This window comes from Pseudophryne corroboree, chromosome 6 (assembly GCF_028390025.1).
Source record: "Pseudophryne corroboree isolate aPseCor3 chromosome 6, aPseCor3.hap2, whole genome shotgun sequence".
NCBI lineage: Eukaryota > Metazoa > Chordata > Amphibia > Anura > Myobatrachidae > Pseudophryne > Pseudophryne corroboree.
The window spans coordinates 752,706,660-752,722,559 of record NC_086449.1 but is presented as its reverse complement, the minus strand read 5'-3'; the positions used below and the strand labels follow the sequence as shown (position 1 = coordinate 752,722,559).

General features: G+C 47.0%; 1 protein-coding gene across 1 annotated transcript in view; it reads left to right on the top strand.

The window, feature by feature from the left end:
- DELE1 (DAP3 binding cell death enhancer 1) overlaps positions 1-15,900 on the top strand; it is a 75,033-nt gene that overhangs the window by 15,705 nt on the left and 43,428 nt on the right. Inside the window, exon 2 of the mRNA XM_063928546.1 lies at positions 4,668-4,776. Within this exon, the coding sequence (XP_063784616.1) occupies positions 4,668-4,776 (109 nt within the window). The remainder of the gene's footprint in view (positions 1-4,667; positions 4,777-15,900) is intronic.

The window sequence follows — 15,900 nt, the reverse complement described above, 5'->3', positions numbered from 1 at the left end:
GAAAATCCACCTTTTTACCTCAGACCCCCTCCCGACAGAAAAAGACACCGTCTTTTCAGCCGCAGTCCTTTCGGTCCTATAAGAACAAGCGGGCAAAAGGACAGTCATATCTGCCCCGAGGCAGAGGAAAGGGTAAGAGAGGGCAGCAAGCAGCTCCTTCCCAGGAACAGAAGCCCGCCCCGGGTTCTGCAAAGCCCTCAGCATGACGCTGGGGCTTTACAAGCGGACTCAGGAGCGGTGGGGGGTCGACTCAAGAATTTCAGCGCGCAGTGGGCTTGCTCACAGGTGGACCCCTGGATCCTGCAGGTAGTATCTCAGGGTTACAGGTTGGAATTCGAGAAGTCTCCCCCTCGCCGGTTCCTAAAGTCTGCTTTGCCAACGTCTCCCTCAGACAGGGCGACGGTATTGGAAGCCATTCACAAGCTGTTTTCTCAGCAGGTGATAGTCAAGGTACCCCTCCTACAACAGGAAAAGGGGTATTACTCCACACTATTTGTGGTACCGAAGCCGGACGGCTCGGTAAGACCTATTCTAAATCTGAAATCTTTGAACCTGTACATACAAAAATTCAAGTTCAAGATGGAGTCACTCAGAGCAGTGATAGCGAATCTGGAAGAAGGGGACTTTATGGTGTCCCTGGACATAAAAGATGCTTATCTGCATGTCCCAATTTGCCCTTCACATCAAGGGTACCTCAGGTTCGTGGTGCAAAACTGTCATTATCAGTTTCAGACGCTGCCGTTTGGATTGTCCACGGCACCTCGGGTCTTTACCAAGGTAATGGCCGAAATGATGATGATTCTTCTGCGAAGAAGAGGCGTATTAATTATCCCTTACTTGGACGATCTCCTGATAAGGGCAAGGTCCAGAGAACAGCTGGAGGACGGAGTAGCACTAACCCAAGTAGTGCTGCAACAACACGGGTGGATGCTGAATTTTCCAAAATCTCAGTTGACCCCGACAACACGTCTGCTGTTCCTGGGAATGATTCTGGACACGGTTCAGAAAAAGGTGTTTCTTCCGGAGGAGAAAGCCAAGGAGTTATCCGAACTTGTCAGGAACCTCCTAAAACCAGGAAAAGTGTCTGTGCATCAATGCACAAGAGTCCTGGGAAAGATGGTGGCTTCTTACGAAGCGATTCCATTCGGCAGATTCCACGCACGAACTTTTCAGTGGGATCTGCTGGACAAATGGTCCGGATCGCATCTGCAGATGCATCAGCGGATAACCTTATCGCCACGGACAAGGGTGTCTCTTCTGTGGTGGTTGCAGAGTGCTCATCTGTTAGAGGGCTGCAGATTCGGCATACAGGACTGGGTCCTGGTGACCACGGATGCCAGTCTGAGAGGCTGGGGAGCGGTCACACAGGGAAGAAACTTCCAGGGAGTATGGTCAAACCTGGAGATATCTCTTCACATAAATATACTGGAGCTAAGAGCGATTTACAATGCTCTAAGCCTGGCAAAACCCCTGCTTCAGGGTCAGCCGGTGTTGATCCAGTCGGACAACATCACGGCAGTCGCCCACGTAAACAGACAGGGCGGCACAAGAAGCAGGAGAGCAATGGCAGAAGCTGCAAGGATTCTTCGCTGGGCGGAAGATCATGTGATAGCACTGTCAGCAGTGTTCATTCCGGGAGTGGACAACTGGGAAGCAGACTTCCTCAGCAGACACGATCTACACCCGGGAGAGTGGGGACTTCATCCAGAAGTCTTCCACATGATTGTGAACCGTTGGGAAAAACCAAAGGTGGACATGATGGCGTCTCGCCTCAACAAAAAACTGGACAGGTATTGCGCCAGGTCAAGAGACCCTCAGGCAATAGCTGTGGACGCTCTGGTAACGCCGTGGGTGTTCCAGTCAGTGTATGTGTTTCCTCCTCTGCCTCTCATACCAAAAGTACTGAGAATCATACGGCAAAGGGGAGTAAGAACGATACTCGTGGCTCCGGATTGGCCAAGAAGAACTTGGTACCCGGAACTTCAGGAGATGCTCACGGAAGATCCGTGGCCTCTACCTCTAAGACGGGACCTGCTTCAGCAGGGACCGTGTCTATTCCAAGACTTACTGCGGCTGCGTTTGACGGCATGGCGGTTGAACGCCAAATTCTAAGGGAAAAAGGCATTCCGGAAGAGGTCATTCCTACACTGGTAAAAGCCAGGAAGGAGGTGACTGCACAACATTATCACCGTATTTGGAGAAAATATGTTGCGTGGTGTGAGGCCAGGAAGGCCCCCACGGAGGAATTTCAATTGGGTCGATTCCTACATTTCCTGCAAACAGGATTGTCTATGGGCCTCAAGTTGGGGTCCATTAAGGTTCAAATTTCGGCCCTGTCGATTTTCTTCCAAAAAGAATTGGCTTCAGTTCCTGAAGTCCAGACTTTTGTAAAAGGAGTACTACATATACAGCCCCTGGTTGTGCCCCCAGTGGCTCCGTGGGACCTTAATGTAGTTTTGGATTTTCTCAAATCCCATTGGTTTGAGCCACTCAAATCGGCGGATTTGAAATATCTTACATGGAAGGTAACCATGCTACTGGCCCTGGCTTCAGCCAGGAGAGTGTCAGAATTGGCGGCTTTATCGTATAAAAGCCCATATCTGATTTTCCATTCGGACAGGGCAGAACTGCGGACGCGTCCTCATTTTCTGCCTAAGGTGGTGTCAGCGTTTCACCTGAACCAGCCTATTGTAGTGCCTGCGGCTACTAGCGATTTGGAGGATTCCAAGTTGCTGGACGTTGTCAGGGCATTGAAAATATATATTTCAAGGACGGCTGGAGTCAGAAAATCTGACTCGCTGTTTATACTGTATGCACCCAACAAGCTGGGTGCTCCTGCTTCTAAGCAGACGATTGCTCGTTGGATTTGTAGCACAATTCAACTTGCCCATTCTGTGGCAGGCCTGCCACAGCCTAAATCTGTCAAGGCCCATTCCACAAGGAAGGTGGGCTCATCCTGGGCGGCTGCCCGAGGGGTCTCGGCATTACAACTCTGCCGAGCAGCTACGTGGTCGGGGGAGAACACGTTTGTAAAATTCTACAAATTTGATACCCTGGCTAAAGAGGACCTGGAGTTCTCTCATTCGGTGCTGCAGAGTCATCCGCACTCTCCCGCCCGTTTGGGAGCTTTGGTATAATCCCCATGGTCCTGACGGAGTCCCCAGCATCCACTAGGACGTTAGAGAAAATAAGATTTTACTTACCGATAAATCTATTTCTCGTAGTCCGTAGTGGATGCTGGGCGCCCATCCCAAGTGCGGATTGTCTGCAATACTTGTACATAGTTATTGTTACAAAAAAAAATCGGGTTGTTCTTGTTGTGAGCCGTCTGTTCAGAGGCTCCTACGTTGTCATACTGTTAACTGGGTTCAGATCACAAGTTGTACGGTGTGATTGGTGTGGCTGGTATGAGTCTTACCCGGGATTCAATATCCTTCCTTATTGTGTACGCTCGTCCGGGCACAGTATCCTAACTGAGGCTTGGAGGAGGGTCATAGGGGGAGGAGCCAGTGCACACCACCTGATCCTAAAGCTTTATTTTTGTGCCCTGTCTCCTGCGGAGCCGCTAATCCCCATGGTCCTGACGGAGTCCCCAGCATCCACTACGGACTACGAGAAATAGATTTATCGGTAAGTAAAATCTTATTTTTATAATTTTGTGCATGTAGGGTATCTATTATATTAAGGAATCATGAATAGTTAAGCAGAATGGCATATCCTATGCACCAGTTAGGAAATATGCTATGTTGAAAACAGGAGAGTATCTCTGGCATTGAGAAGGGCACTTTATAGAGCAGATCTTTAATATGACGCTGCTATGTAACACTAGTCCCTTACTTTCCAGAAATGGCAGACAAGCGATATAGGACTGGTAAAGGGAGTGTCAGTACTTAAGACATAAGTGGTGAAACACCCTCTTACCCAAACATGAAATTGGGGCTGCAGTTGGCAAATAAGGAATGACCCAACAAAAATTGCTAATCAATAATCAATGATTTTATTAAATAGGTTAATGGCATCTTAATACAACTCACGATTGTCATAGCTAAACGAAATGTAAAAATATCAAAACAGTTTTCACTATTGTAGATAACAATGGCTAGAAGAATATATTAAAATACACAATTTCTAAATAATTTAAAAAGCTCAGTGTCACAAGTAAAAAATCAGGCCGAAAAAGAACGCATAAAAGAAAAATGAAATTCTGACTTAAAACGGCAATGCGTTTCACGGTGCCTGGCCACTTCCTCAGGTTCATTTGTTCATTCAAGCCAGTAAAGGCCCCCATACACCAACAACGGATTATCACAATTTCTCGATCCCCCGATTCCTGGGTTGGGGAATCGGGAGTATTTAACTAGTTTGAAAATACAGATATTTTTTTTTTTTATTTCATTATTATTATCATTATTTTTTATTTTATTTTTTATTTTTTTGGTTCCCAACTGAAAGTGTCCAGGATTGGCAGATCAGGGATTTTTAACATGAAGAATTTCCCAGATTATTCCCCAACAGGTTGGCAATAATTGATGATTGGCAGTTCCGGTCATATCTGGGAAACTGCAGGCAGATGTATGGGGGGGGGGGGTCTTAAGTTACATCAGAGATACAGTTTCCTCCATCTGAGTGTAATGATCGCACTGATAGTTGTTCTCTTTCTGTTACAGTCCTGAACCGCTTCCATGCAGCCAATGTCCAGGGCTGTGTGCATGGGGAGGCTGAAGCTTTAAATCCCTCGTCCTTGATTCCACTGGGGCAGAATGCAGGCAGCAAAGGGTAAGTGTAACAGTTAATAATAGAAATCCGCTTACGGAGTGATATTTGCCTATTATTATTAAGCACTGATCACTCCGTGAGTATACCCCCATAGAGAGAGCGCGCTATCACCGGCTCAGAGATCTGGCTAGATCGCAAGGCTCTCATTGAGCTTTGCAGTCTAGTTAGGATCGAGCTAGCACGCATCGCACTGAGCACGAATCGCCCCGTGTGTACCCCCCTTTAGTTTGCCATATTGTCATTTTATGTGCTGGAAGGAAGTACATTTTTCTGGTATGGACATTACTGATATTTGGGCCTAATTCAGACTTGTATGCTAAACTGATGGTTAGCATACAAGGTGACGGTGGGGACACTGCGTGTGTGCAGAACGGGTCCTACGTCCTTGCATGCAGTGCCTCCTAAGCCCCAGTCCAATTGACAGGCTAAGGGCGTTTGGAGGCTGGGAAGGGGCGGCAACCAGGTCCGTCCTCAAAATGGGAATGCCGGGGTCAATGTCTGCGACTAGCGATGCAAATTTACTAACCTCCGCTGCGGACCTGGGATGGAAATCTGAGTAACCTGAAGGTTACTCAGGTGACCAGTGGTCACGAGAGTGATCTGATGGTGCGTCTTGAGACGCACCAGCAGATCACGGAATCATTCAGGAGGTGTCTATTTACACCAGACCCCTCCTGCTGCTTTTGCATATTAGCTTTATGGTATTACACAGCCACTTCCCTGCGGCTGTGCAATATCGTACAACTCTGAATCAGGTCCTATCTGGATTTTATAATATATGGGCAGTGTAGAGAGGTAAAATGTAGATGGATGACTTACAGTATTGCTGAGCTGCCAGAGTGCCGGGAGGCCGCAATATCCAGGTGTTTAGGCTCCCAATGAGAACCAGCTGGGCAGGCAAACTGCGTCCCCTGGGTTTTTAGGAGGGAGAGGGGGTTGGCTAATAGAATTGCTGCGGTCCCCCTTTGACACCAGCACCTTTCTGCAGAAACTAAGTTTGGCTACACGCAGACCTATCGTTGTCCTTGTGTCCATAAGATGACGCAAACCTCGGCCACTAGTGGTCCTCTTTTCCGACCACATTCACAACATACCAAGTGATGATGCTATTGATTTGATTGGATTAATTTCTATAATTGTGGCTGTGTTCAGCCTACACACACAGTAATATGTACATTGTGTGTGTGTATAACAGCTCCTGTATTATATCCTGAGGTGCGCTCTCAGGACAATTCCCCACACTGCACATTCTCTGACATGCGGAAATAGATATCTGTTAAAAAGAGAGAACCTTAGGTCAGGATCCTATTATATCCCTTTCACTCTGCCAAAAACAACCCAGGTTATTGCACATGAACGTGCCGCAACCTGGGTTTTTGTGGCAGTATGAAAGGGGCAAGGAGAAATAACCCGGGTTGAACATCGATACGACCCGGGACCCGTTCACGCTTTAGCAAAGATCTCATCTCTGAGCGTCAGACTGGGGAGCGTGACCGCTGACCCGGGAATAAGCCATAAGCAGGTGCGGAATCTGAAAGGGGCCAAAGCCGGGTCACACCAGTGTACAAGGTCCCGGGTGTGTCACTGCCTTGGCGGTGTGAAAGGGCTATTAGTTTGTTGCTCCTAGTTGTATGGTGATCATGGAAGTGCCAAATTATTATTATATTTACATAAATCTGCAATTAACTGACTTCTATTTAGGCAAATCTGTGACGTCAGATGTACTTTATAATACCATTGTGGAACCTGCATTGAGCAAAGAAATATTATGACTGAATCAGCAAACCAAGTATAGACCAGTTCCTGTTCTCACACAGTACCTCTCAAATAGATTGCTAGCCTTGGATCTACTTTTTAATAGATCACCTTGATTGATCACTTTCATTATCTTCCAGTACCAGTGCTACAACAAATATGCTAATTCCAAATGGCTTAATGCAGGGATGGGTAACCTTTGCCCTCCAGCTGTTGTTGAACACATCCCAGCATGCTTTGCAGCATTTTTAGCATGGCTGAGTAGCAAAATTGTAGCAGAGCATGCTGGTATGTGTAGTTCTACAACAGCTGGAGGGCCAAAGGTTCCCCATCCCTGGCTTAAAGTGACGTTTTTTATAAATAATAAAAGTGCAGCTGCATTATATGTAGGTGACTTTTACCTACGTAGTTCCTGAGCTTTGTGCAAGCTAACGGCTGACTCATTAAATAAAAAACAAAGTGTTATAGGCTGGATCCGATTGTGAATTATATTTCTATACAAGCTGGGCCGGCAGGTAACATTTCTCATAGTCACCACCTAAGTCTTATTTTACCTGTTTAAAAATGGATCTAGCACTTACACCCGTGTGCCACTGCCAGGCTGGCGTGTATAAGCCAAGCTGTTTTTAATGTCAATCACTTGTTTCACGGCTGGGTAGCTCAGAGCTGTGTGTTAAGTGGCATACGCCGCTGCATCTTGCTCCATTGCACAATGTAATTTTAGTACAGTAACAGATGCTTACGTTCCAATTTCAGTGAATGAGATCAAGAACATTTTCTGTGCGAGGACAAAACGGAAAGCATCTGAATACAGATACGGTATTAAAAAGTTGCCAAATCTCATTAAAATAAACATTCGTGCCCTCCTCCTACTGAGGCGCGGTATTGTCGGAAAGAACAGTAAAAGTGTTTGTTTATTATTGGATAAATATCTTACTTGAGCTTTCTGTGTCATATAGAACCGTGGCTAGCCTCCAACTCTCAATAGTGAGCAGTAGTAATAGCAACGTAACTAACGCAGGCTGCCAAAGGTACTGAAAAAATGGCTCATGATATTAAGGGTATTTCCAGTACCGTAGCAGTGTTTACATATGGTATAATGTACCCATGTATAAGTTACTGACCGTTGTGTGAAATGCAGGAGACCACAGGCTGGGTGCTTTTAGACGGGGAACAGTTACACAGATTTTTATTTATTAACAGAGTTTTATATAGCGCACACATTACGCAGCGTCATTCACATCAGCCCCTACCCCAGTGGAGCTTACAGTCTATGGGGCAGATGTATTAAGCCTGGAGAAGTGATAAACCAGTGATAAGTGCAAGGTGATAACGCACCAGCCAGTCAGCTCCAAGATGTAAATTGACAGTTAGGAGCTGATTGGCTGATGCGTTATCACCTTCCACTTATCACTGGTTTATCACTTCTCCAGGCTTAATACATCTGCCCCTATATCCCCTATCACATGGACACATATACACACTAGGGTTCATATATTTTTTATTTATTTTTTGTCTGAAGCCAGTTAACCCATAGGCATGTTTTTGGAGTGTGGGATGACACACAGTGGGAAACCCACACAGACCCAGAGAGCATACAAGCTCAACTCCTAGGGGGTGTGACAAGAACACTGGGATAGTGTTTGAGGGCAGGTATATTTGTCCCAGGTTCTTGTCTTACATGTTTTAGAAAATGTTAACTTCTAGGAAAAATGCTTTTTGTTTTGTCTGAACCTTTTCAGTTTGCTGTAAAAGCTGGGAAAAGGCTCTGAGAGAGAGATAAGGCGAGTTCTAGACATTGGGCCCAGTTCGGGTCTTTGGCCTCACAGAGGGCTAATCAGGGTTTCAGCTGTGTAAGAGTGATATAGTGCTTCTAACCTGATTAGTATGGGCAGACTGCCTGGGAAGGCTGCAGGATCTGTGTGTGAGAGACACGCTTTCTGATGCAAGTAAGCTATACAGTATGTACTGAAGAACTCTGTGTTTTGTTAAGTGACAGTTAGGAACATCTTATGTTTAGTTAGTGCCGGACAGGCAAGGTATTTTTATTTTGGGGTTTGTTTTATTTTCTGTTTCAATAAAACTGGCCGGGGTCAGTTGTACCAGAAACTGGACTTGTGTTGTTCCTCAGCTGCTGCGGGCTGCCATATTCCCCAGGAAAAGGCACCTTGCACCCCTACAGTGTTACAACTTGGTGGAGAATGCGAGCAGGCCGTTCTGCGCATAAGTGAAAGCAGCAGCTTTGTGAGGCCTGCAGAAAACGGTGGTTTATGCAGATACAGCCCAGTGTGAAGTTACTGAGACTCACCCCTGAGGGTTTGATATATGTCCTGGGTGAAAGCAGCTGCAAAGCCGCCTGAAAAATCTGTTGACATGGAGGATCTGCTTAAAGCCTTGCTGCAAGCTACAGCGGCTCAGCAGGAGGCCAACCGACAGCAGCAGGTGGCAATGGAGGAAAATTGGAGACTACAGCAGGTGGCAATGGAGGAAAATAAGAGACAACAGCAGGCAGTTGTTGATGAACTTTACAGGCAACAGCGTCAGGATAGAGAGGCCTTAACAGAAGTGGTGCAGAGACTTGCAGCTCGGGTTGGAGATGTGGCCGTCAGTGCTCCAACCAGCTCTAGTTCTATACGGGCCAGTCACTTCCTGCAGAAAATGACAGAGGCTGATGATGCGGAGGCCTATCTGTCCACGTTTGAAAGGACTGCCGAGCGTGAGAACTGGCCGAAAGCACAGTGGGCCAGTCTGCTGGCACCTTTCCTGTCAGTTGAGCCCCAAAAAGCTTACTTTGATTTAAGCCCTGCTGAGGCTCGGGACTCTGATAAACTAAAGACTGAGATCCTGACACGCCTGGGAGTCACGCTGTCAGTACGAGCACAACGGGTGCACCGTTGGCTGTACGCCATGGAGAAGCCTCCGCGCTCCCAGATGCACGACCTTATTCAGCTAACAAAAAAATGGCTGCAGCCAGAGACATTAACTGGTCCCCAGATGGTGGAAAGAGTCGTCATGGACCGCTACTTGAGATCTTTGCCCATGGTCCTGCGCAAGTGGGTGAGCCATGGAAACCCGGGTACTGCTGACCAATTAGTGGACATGGTAGAGAGGTATTTGGCAGCAGAGGAACTACTGATGACCACCCAGCAACCCATAGGTCCTCGACAGCGCCCTTCAGTAAAGACTGGTAAGACTGTTCCGTGGGAAAACGTTGCTGGGCGGTTAAGAGAACGCAAGGCTGGAGAGACTGTAAACACTGGCCCTGGAAACAGGCCAATGGGGCTAGAACGGTCTATGCTGCCCAAATGGGTTGATAATCGTGTGGTTAAATGTTTTAGGTGTGGTATGCCAGGTCATGTTATTGCCAATTGCCCAGTCACGCAAGAACCCATGCAATGTGATGCTGCCTTTGAATGTCGCAGAATGTCTTTCTTTGCTAGGTTAGTCTGTACTGTGGTACCTTCACCTGAGCTGGAAAAACAAATGTGTGATGTGTTCTTAGAAGGTAACCGGGTAGAGGCCTTGCTAGATTCAGGAAGTTTAGTTACCCTCGTGAAAGCTGGGTTAGTGAACCCCTTAAAGGTCCAGCAAATACCTATTGGGGTAACTTGCATACACGGGGATACCCAATATTATGCCACTGCTGAGGTGAATATAGAAACTTGTTGTGGGTCAGCAAGGGTTAAAGTGGGACTGGTCCCTACCTTGGTGCATGAGGCCATAATAGGGAGGGATTTTCCTCATTTTTGGAAACTGTGGGAATCACGGTTGTCAACAGATGTGAGAAGTAAAAAACCAGTTGATAATACCGGTGATTTTATGGATGTACGTGGGTCTTCGGAACTTTCTGTCCCTTTGCCTTTTGCTAGTTTGGCTGGGGAAGTGACAGATGGGGAGTCCAGTGAGGACCCTCTTGCCGGGAACAGAGACATAGTAGTTAGAACTGAAAGCGTGCCTGACCTGGAGGTAAAGAAGGATCTGTTTGCGTCTGAACAGTTAAAGGATCCTACCTTAATAAAGGCTAGAGAGAATGTTAAGATTGTTAATGGGGAACCTGTGGTACCAGGTGACAGGGTTACGTATCCCCACATGGCCATCTGTAATGAGCTCTTGTACCATATTGTCAAAAGGGGTGAGGATGTGGTGGAACAGCTGGTAGTTCCCCAGCCTTATCGGAGAACGGTACTAGATTTAGCTCATAGTCACGTTACCGCAGGACATTTAGGGGCAGAAAAAACCACTGAAAGAGTTTTACAAAGGTTCTTTTGGCCAGGGGTTTATAAAGAAGTGTCTGAATATTGTTCTTCCTGTCCTGAATGCCAGTATCATGCCCCTAGACCCCATTTCAGGAGCCCACTAGTTCCCATGCCTATTATAGAGGTCCCGTTTGACAGAATAGCCATGGATCTCGTGGGGCCCTTGTTAAAGTCTGCTCGGGGCCATCAGTATATCCTGGTAATTATGGACTATGCCACTCGATATCCTGAGGCTGTCCCTTTACGCACTATCACAACCAAGGCGATAGCTAGGGAGCTGGTGCAGGTATTTAGTAGAGTGGGAATACCAAAAGAAATTTTGACTGACCAAGGTACTCCATTTATGTCAAGGATCATGAAAGAATTGTGCAAGTTATTTAAGGTCACTCACCTCAGGACGTCCATCTACCATCCCCAAACTGACGGGTTGGTGGAAAGGTTTAATAAAACATTAAAAAGTATGTTAAAAAAGGTTGTTGAGAGAGATGGGAAAAACTGGGATTGTTTGTTGCCCTACTTGTTAATGGCCATCAGAGAAGTCCCTCAGTCCTCTACGGGGTTTTCTCCATTTGATTTGTTGTATGGTAGACACCCCAGAGGGCTGTTGGATATTGCCAAAGAGACGTGGGAAGGACAGCCCACTCCTTATAGAAGCGTTATTGAGCATGTAACACAAATGCAGGATAGGATTGCAGCCGTGGTACCTGTTGTCAGAGAGCACATGGAACAGGCCCAAAGTGCTCAACAGAGGGTCTATAACCGGAGTGCCAAGATACGGGAATTTGCTCCTGGAGATAGAGTTCTTGTTTTGGTACCCACTGTGGAAAGCAAATTCCTAGCTAAATGGCAGGGTCCATTTGAGATTAGGGAAAAAGTGAATGAGGTTAATTACAAAGTATACCAGCCGGGAAAGAGAAAACCCGAACAGATCTACCATGTTAACTTAATCAAACCCTGGAAAGATAGGTTGTCTCTGTCAGCGGAGCCTTGCCCTTCGGTGTCTTCACCCCGGTTGCTTCCCGCAGTGAAGGTGTCAGAGACATTATCAGCTGATCAGAACAATCAGGTTAAAGAATTTCTCATCCAAAATAGGGAGGTATTTTCAGAGCTGCCTGGCCGAACGACCATAATAAAACATGACATTGTCACAGAACCAGGGGTCAGGGTTCATTTAAAGCCATATAGGATTCCTGAAGCTCAGCAAGAAGCTATTTCTAAGGAAGTTAAAACCATGTTAGAACTTGGAGTCATAGAGGAGTCTAACAGTGAGTGGTCCAGTCCCATAGTGCTCATCCCGAAGCCCGACGGTAGCATACGCTTCTGTAATGACTTTCGTAAGTTAAATGAGGTGTCCAAGTTTGACGCATACCCCATGCCCCGTGTGGATGAGCTTGTAGAAAGGCTGGGAACAGCCAGGTTTCTCACCACATTGGACCTGACCAAAGGTTACTGGCAAATACCTTTATCTGATAGCGCCAAAGAAAAAACAGCCTTTTCGGTTCCGGAGGGGCTGTACCAGTATAAGATGTTACCCTTTGGGTTGCATGGGGCTCCAGCAACCTTTCAACGGGCGATGGATAAAATTTTGAGGCCCCATAGAAAATATGCAGCTGCCTATTTGGATGATGTGGTAATTCACAGTACAGACTGGGGGTCCCATTTGGTTAAAGTACAAGCAGTACTGGACTCAATCAGAGAGGCAGGGTTAACTGCTAACCCAAAGAAGTGCTGCCTCGCAATGGAGGAGGTCAAATACTTGGGCTTCACCATAGGCAGAGGTCTGATTAGGCCCCAATTGAATAAAGTTGATGCTATTCAAAACTGGCCTCGTCCAGTGAATAAAAAACAGGTAAGGGCTTTTTTGGGAATTACTGGGTACTATAGACGGTTTATTCCTAATTTTGCGACCACAGCGGTGCCGTTGTCAGACCTTACCAAAGGGAAGCAGTCAAATGTGGTGAAATGGAACCCTGATGCAGAAAAGGCGTTCCAAGCGTTAAAAGTGGCTTTGTGTTCACAACCGGTGTTGATAACACCAGATTTTTCAAAAGAATTTGTGGTACAGACAGATGCCTCAGAGGTAGGGATAGGTGCTGTGCTGTCCCAAACCAGAGATGGGGACGAACACCCTATCATTTATTTGAGTAGGAAACTCAATGAGCATGAAAAAAGGTATGCCATTGTGGAAAAGGAGGCTTTGGCCATTAAGTGGGCACTAGATACCTTGAGATATTACCTCTTGGGTAGACAATTCAGACTAGTGACAGACCATGCCCCTTTAAAATGGATGTATGTAAATAGAGGCAAGAATGCTCGTGTAACTAGATGGTTTCTAGCGTTGCAGGACTTTAAGTTTACTGTCGAACATAGACCGGGAACACAATTGGCCAACGCAGATGCATTGTCTCGCATCTTCTGTTTGGGGGCTACAAGTGTTCCGGCCCCTAGGTCGAAACAGGGGAGGGGGATATGTGACAAGAACATTGGGATAGTGTTTGAGGGCAGGTATATTTGTCCCAGGTTCTTGTCTTACATGTTTTAGAAAATGTTAACTTCTAGGAAAAATGCTTTTTGTTTTGTCTGAACCTTTTCAGTTTGCTGTAAAAGCTGGGAAAAGGCTCTGAGAGAGAGATAAGGCGAGTTCTAGACATTGGGCCCAGTTCGGGTCTTTGGCCTCACAGAGGGCTAATCAGGGTTTCAGCTGTGTAAGAGTGATATAGTGCTTCTAACCTGATTAGTATGGGCAGACTGCCTGGGAAGGCTGCAGGATCTGTGTGTGAGAGACACGCTTTCTGATGCAAGTAAGCTATACAGTATGTACTGAAGAACTCTGTGTTTTGTTTAGTGACAGTTAGGAACATCTTATGTTTAGTTAGTGCCGGACAGGCAAGGTATTTTTATTTTGCGGTTTGTCTTATTTTCTGTTTCAATAAAACTGGCCGGGGTCAGTTGTACCAGAAACTGGACTTGTGTTGTTCCTCAGCTGCTGCGGGCTGCCATATTCCCCAGGAAAAGGCACCTTGCACCCCTACAGTGTTACAGGGGAAAATCAATTGTTGTTTGCACTGGCGCTGATATTTTTGCTCTCCCCCCCCCCCCCCCCCCCCCGTGCTGAGTGAAAAGTGACCCGTTTGGGTGCCTAAACTGCACTTTTCGCATTGCGCCCAGCACTTTGATCAGGTTTAGCCTGGTTAGTTTTATGCAGCTTAACCCAGCCTGCCTGAGCATGATCAGCACAAAAAAAACCATAACAATTAAATTGCACCCCACGATCTCCCTTTACTTTAGACGGGAGATCAGGTGCACAAAGCAATTGAATTCCCCCCTCATAGAGGCTTGGTAGGGATCAAACCCATAACTTCAGTGCTGTGAGGTGATAATGCTAACCACTACGCCAGCTGTGCTGCTCATCTTGTCATATAATTTCTGTACAAATGGTCGATTATGTGAAATGATGGCGCTCTATTTGCTTTCCGTGCGTTGTTCATCTCGCCCAGCAGTTCCCGAGGTGCAGCTTTCCAGTGATAGTTATAGAGTCACAGTTTTGCTGCGCTATTCCGTGTAACAGCTACTTGTCAGTTCACGCATTTTGTAGGTTTTACAGTCTTTGAATTGAGCTTGAATGACTGCGGTTCTGCAGGGAGCTCTGCGCACAACAGTATAGGACACATTCCGCCACAGAAGTGAGCAGAATTCTTCCACTAATGCGGAATGAGACGTATGTTCTGCATAACAATTTTTTAAAAAATAAATACAAAACATAATTGAGTAACAAGCTTGGAGAATATTATAAAACACATAGCAGGAGGCAGATATGACAAGTACTGTATGCAATTGTACATATCTTGACATAACATTACAATGGCAACCAAAAACCATGAGGAACAGTAGCAAAAATAAAAATAAAATGTTCGGATGCATAAAGGAATGTTTCAGGAAAGTGACAATTTCGGGCCCATGCACACAAATTAAATAAACAATAATACCCCTTTCAGACCGCCAACTTGTAACACGGGTTATTACACATGAGCGTGCAGTCACCCGGGTTATTACACGTGAGCGCGCAGTAACCCGGGTTATTACACGTGAGCGCGCAGCAACCCGGGTTATTACACGTGAGCGCACAGCAACCCGGGTTATTACACGTGAGCGCGCAGCAACCCGGGTTATTACACGTGAGCGCGCAGCAACCCGGGTTATTACACGTGAGCGCGCAGCAACCCGGGTTATTACACGTGAGCGCGCAGCAACCCGGGTTATTACACGTGAGCGCGCAGCAACCCGGGTTATTACACGTGAGCGCGCAGCAACCCGGGTTATTACACGTGAGCGCGCAGGAACCCGGGTTATTACACGTGAGCGCGCAGCAACCCGGGTTATTACACGTGAGCGCGCAGCAACCCGGGTCATTACACGTGAGCGCGCAGCAACCCGGGTCATTACACGTGAGCGCGCAGCAACCCGGGTTATTACACGTGAGCGCGCAGCAACCCGGGTTATTACACGTGAGCGCGCAGCAACCCGGGTTATTACACGTGAGCGCGCAGTAACCCGGGTTATTACACGTGAGCGCGCAGTAACCTGGGTTATTACACGTGAGCGCGCAGGAACCCGGGTTATTACACGTGAGCGCGCAGCAACCCGGGTAATTACACGTGAGCGCGCAGTAACCCGGGTTATTACACGTGAGCGCGCAGTAACCCGGGTTATTACACGTGAGCGCGCAGTAACCCGGGTTATTACACGTGAGCGCGCAGTAACCCGGGTTATTACACGTGAGCGCGCAGTAACCCGGGTTATTACACGTGAGCGCGCAGTAACCCGGGTTATTACACGTGAGCGCGCAGCAACCCGGGTTATTACACGTGAGCGCGCAGCAACCCGGGTTATTACACATGAGCGCGCAGTAACCCGGGTTATTACACGTGAGCGCGCAGTAACCCGGGTTATTACACATGAGCGCGCAGTAACCCGGGTTATTACACATGAGCGCGCAGTAACCCGGGTTGCTGTGCTGTCTGAAAGAGGCCAGGGGAAATATCTTGGGTAGCGACCAGGGTTGGACACTGTTTCAACCGTTATCGCTGTGCGGTGTGAACGGGTTACTGGGTCA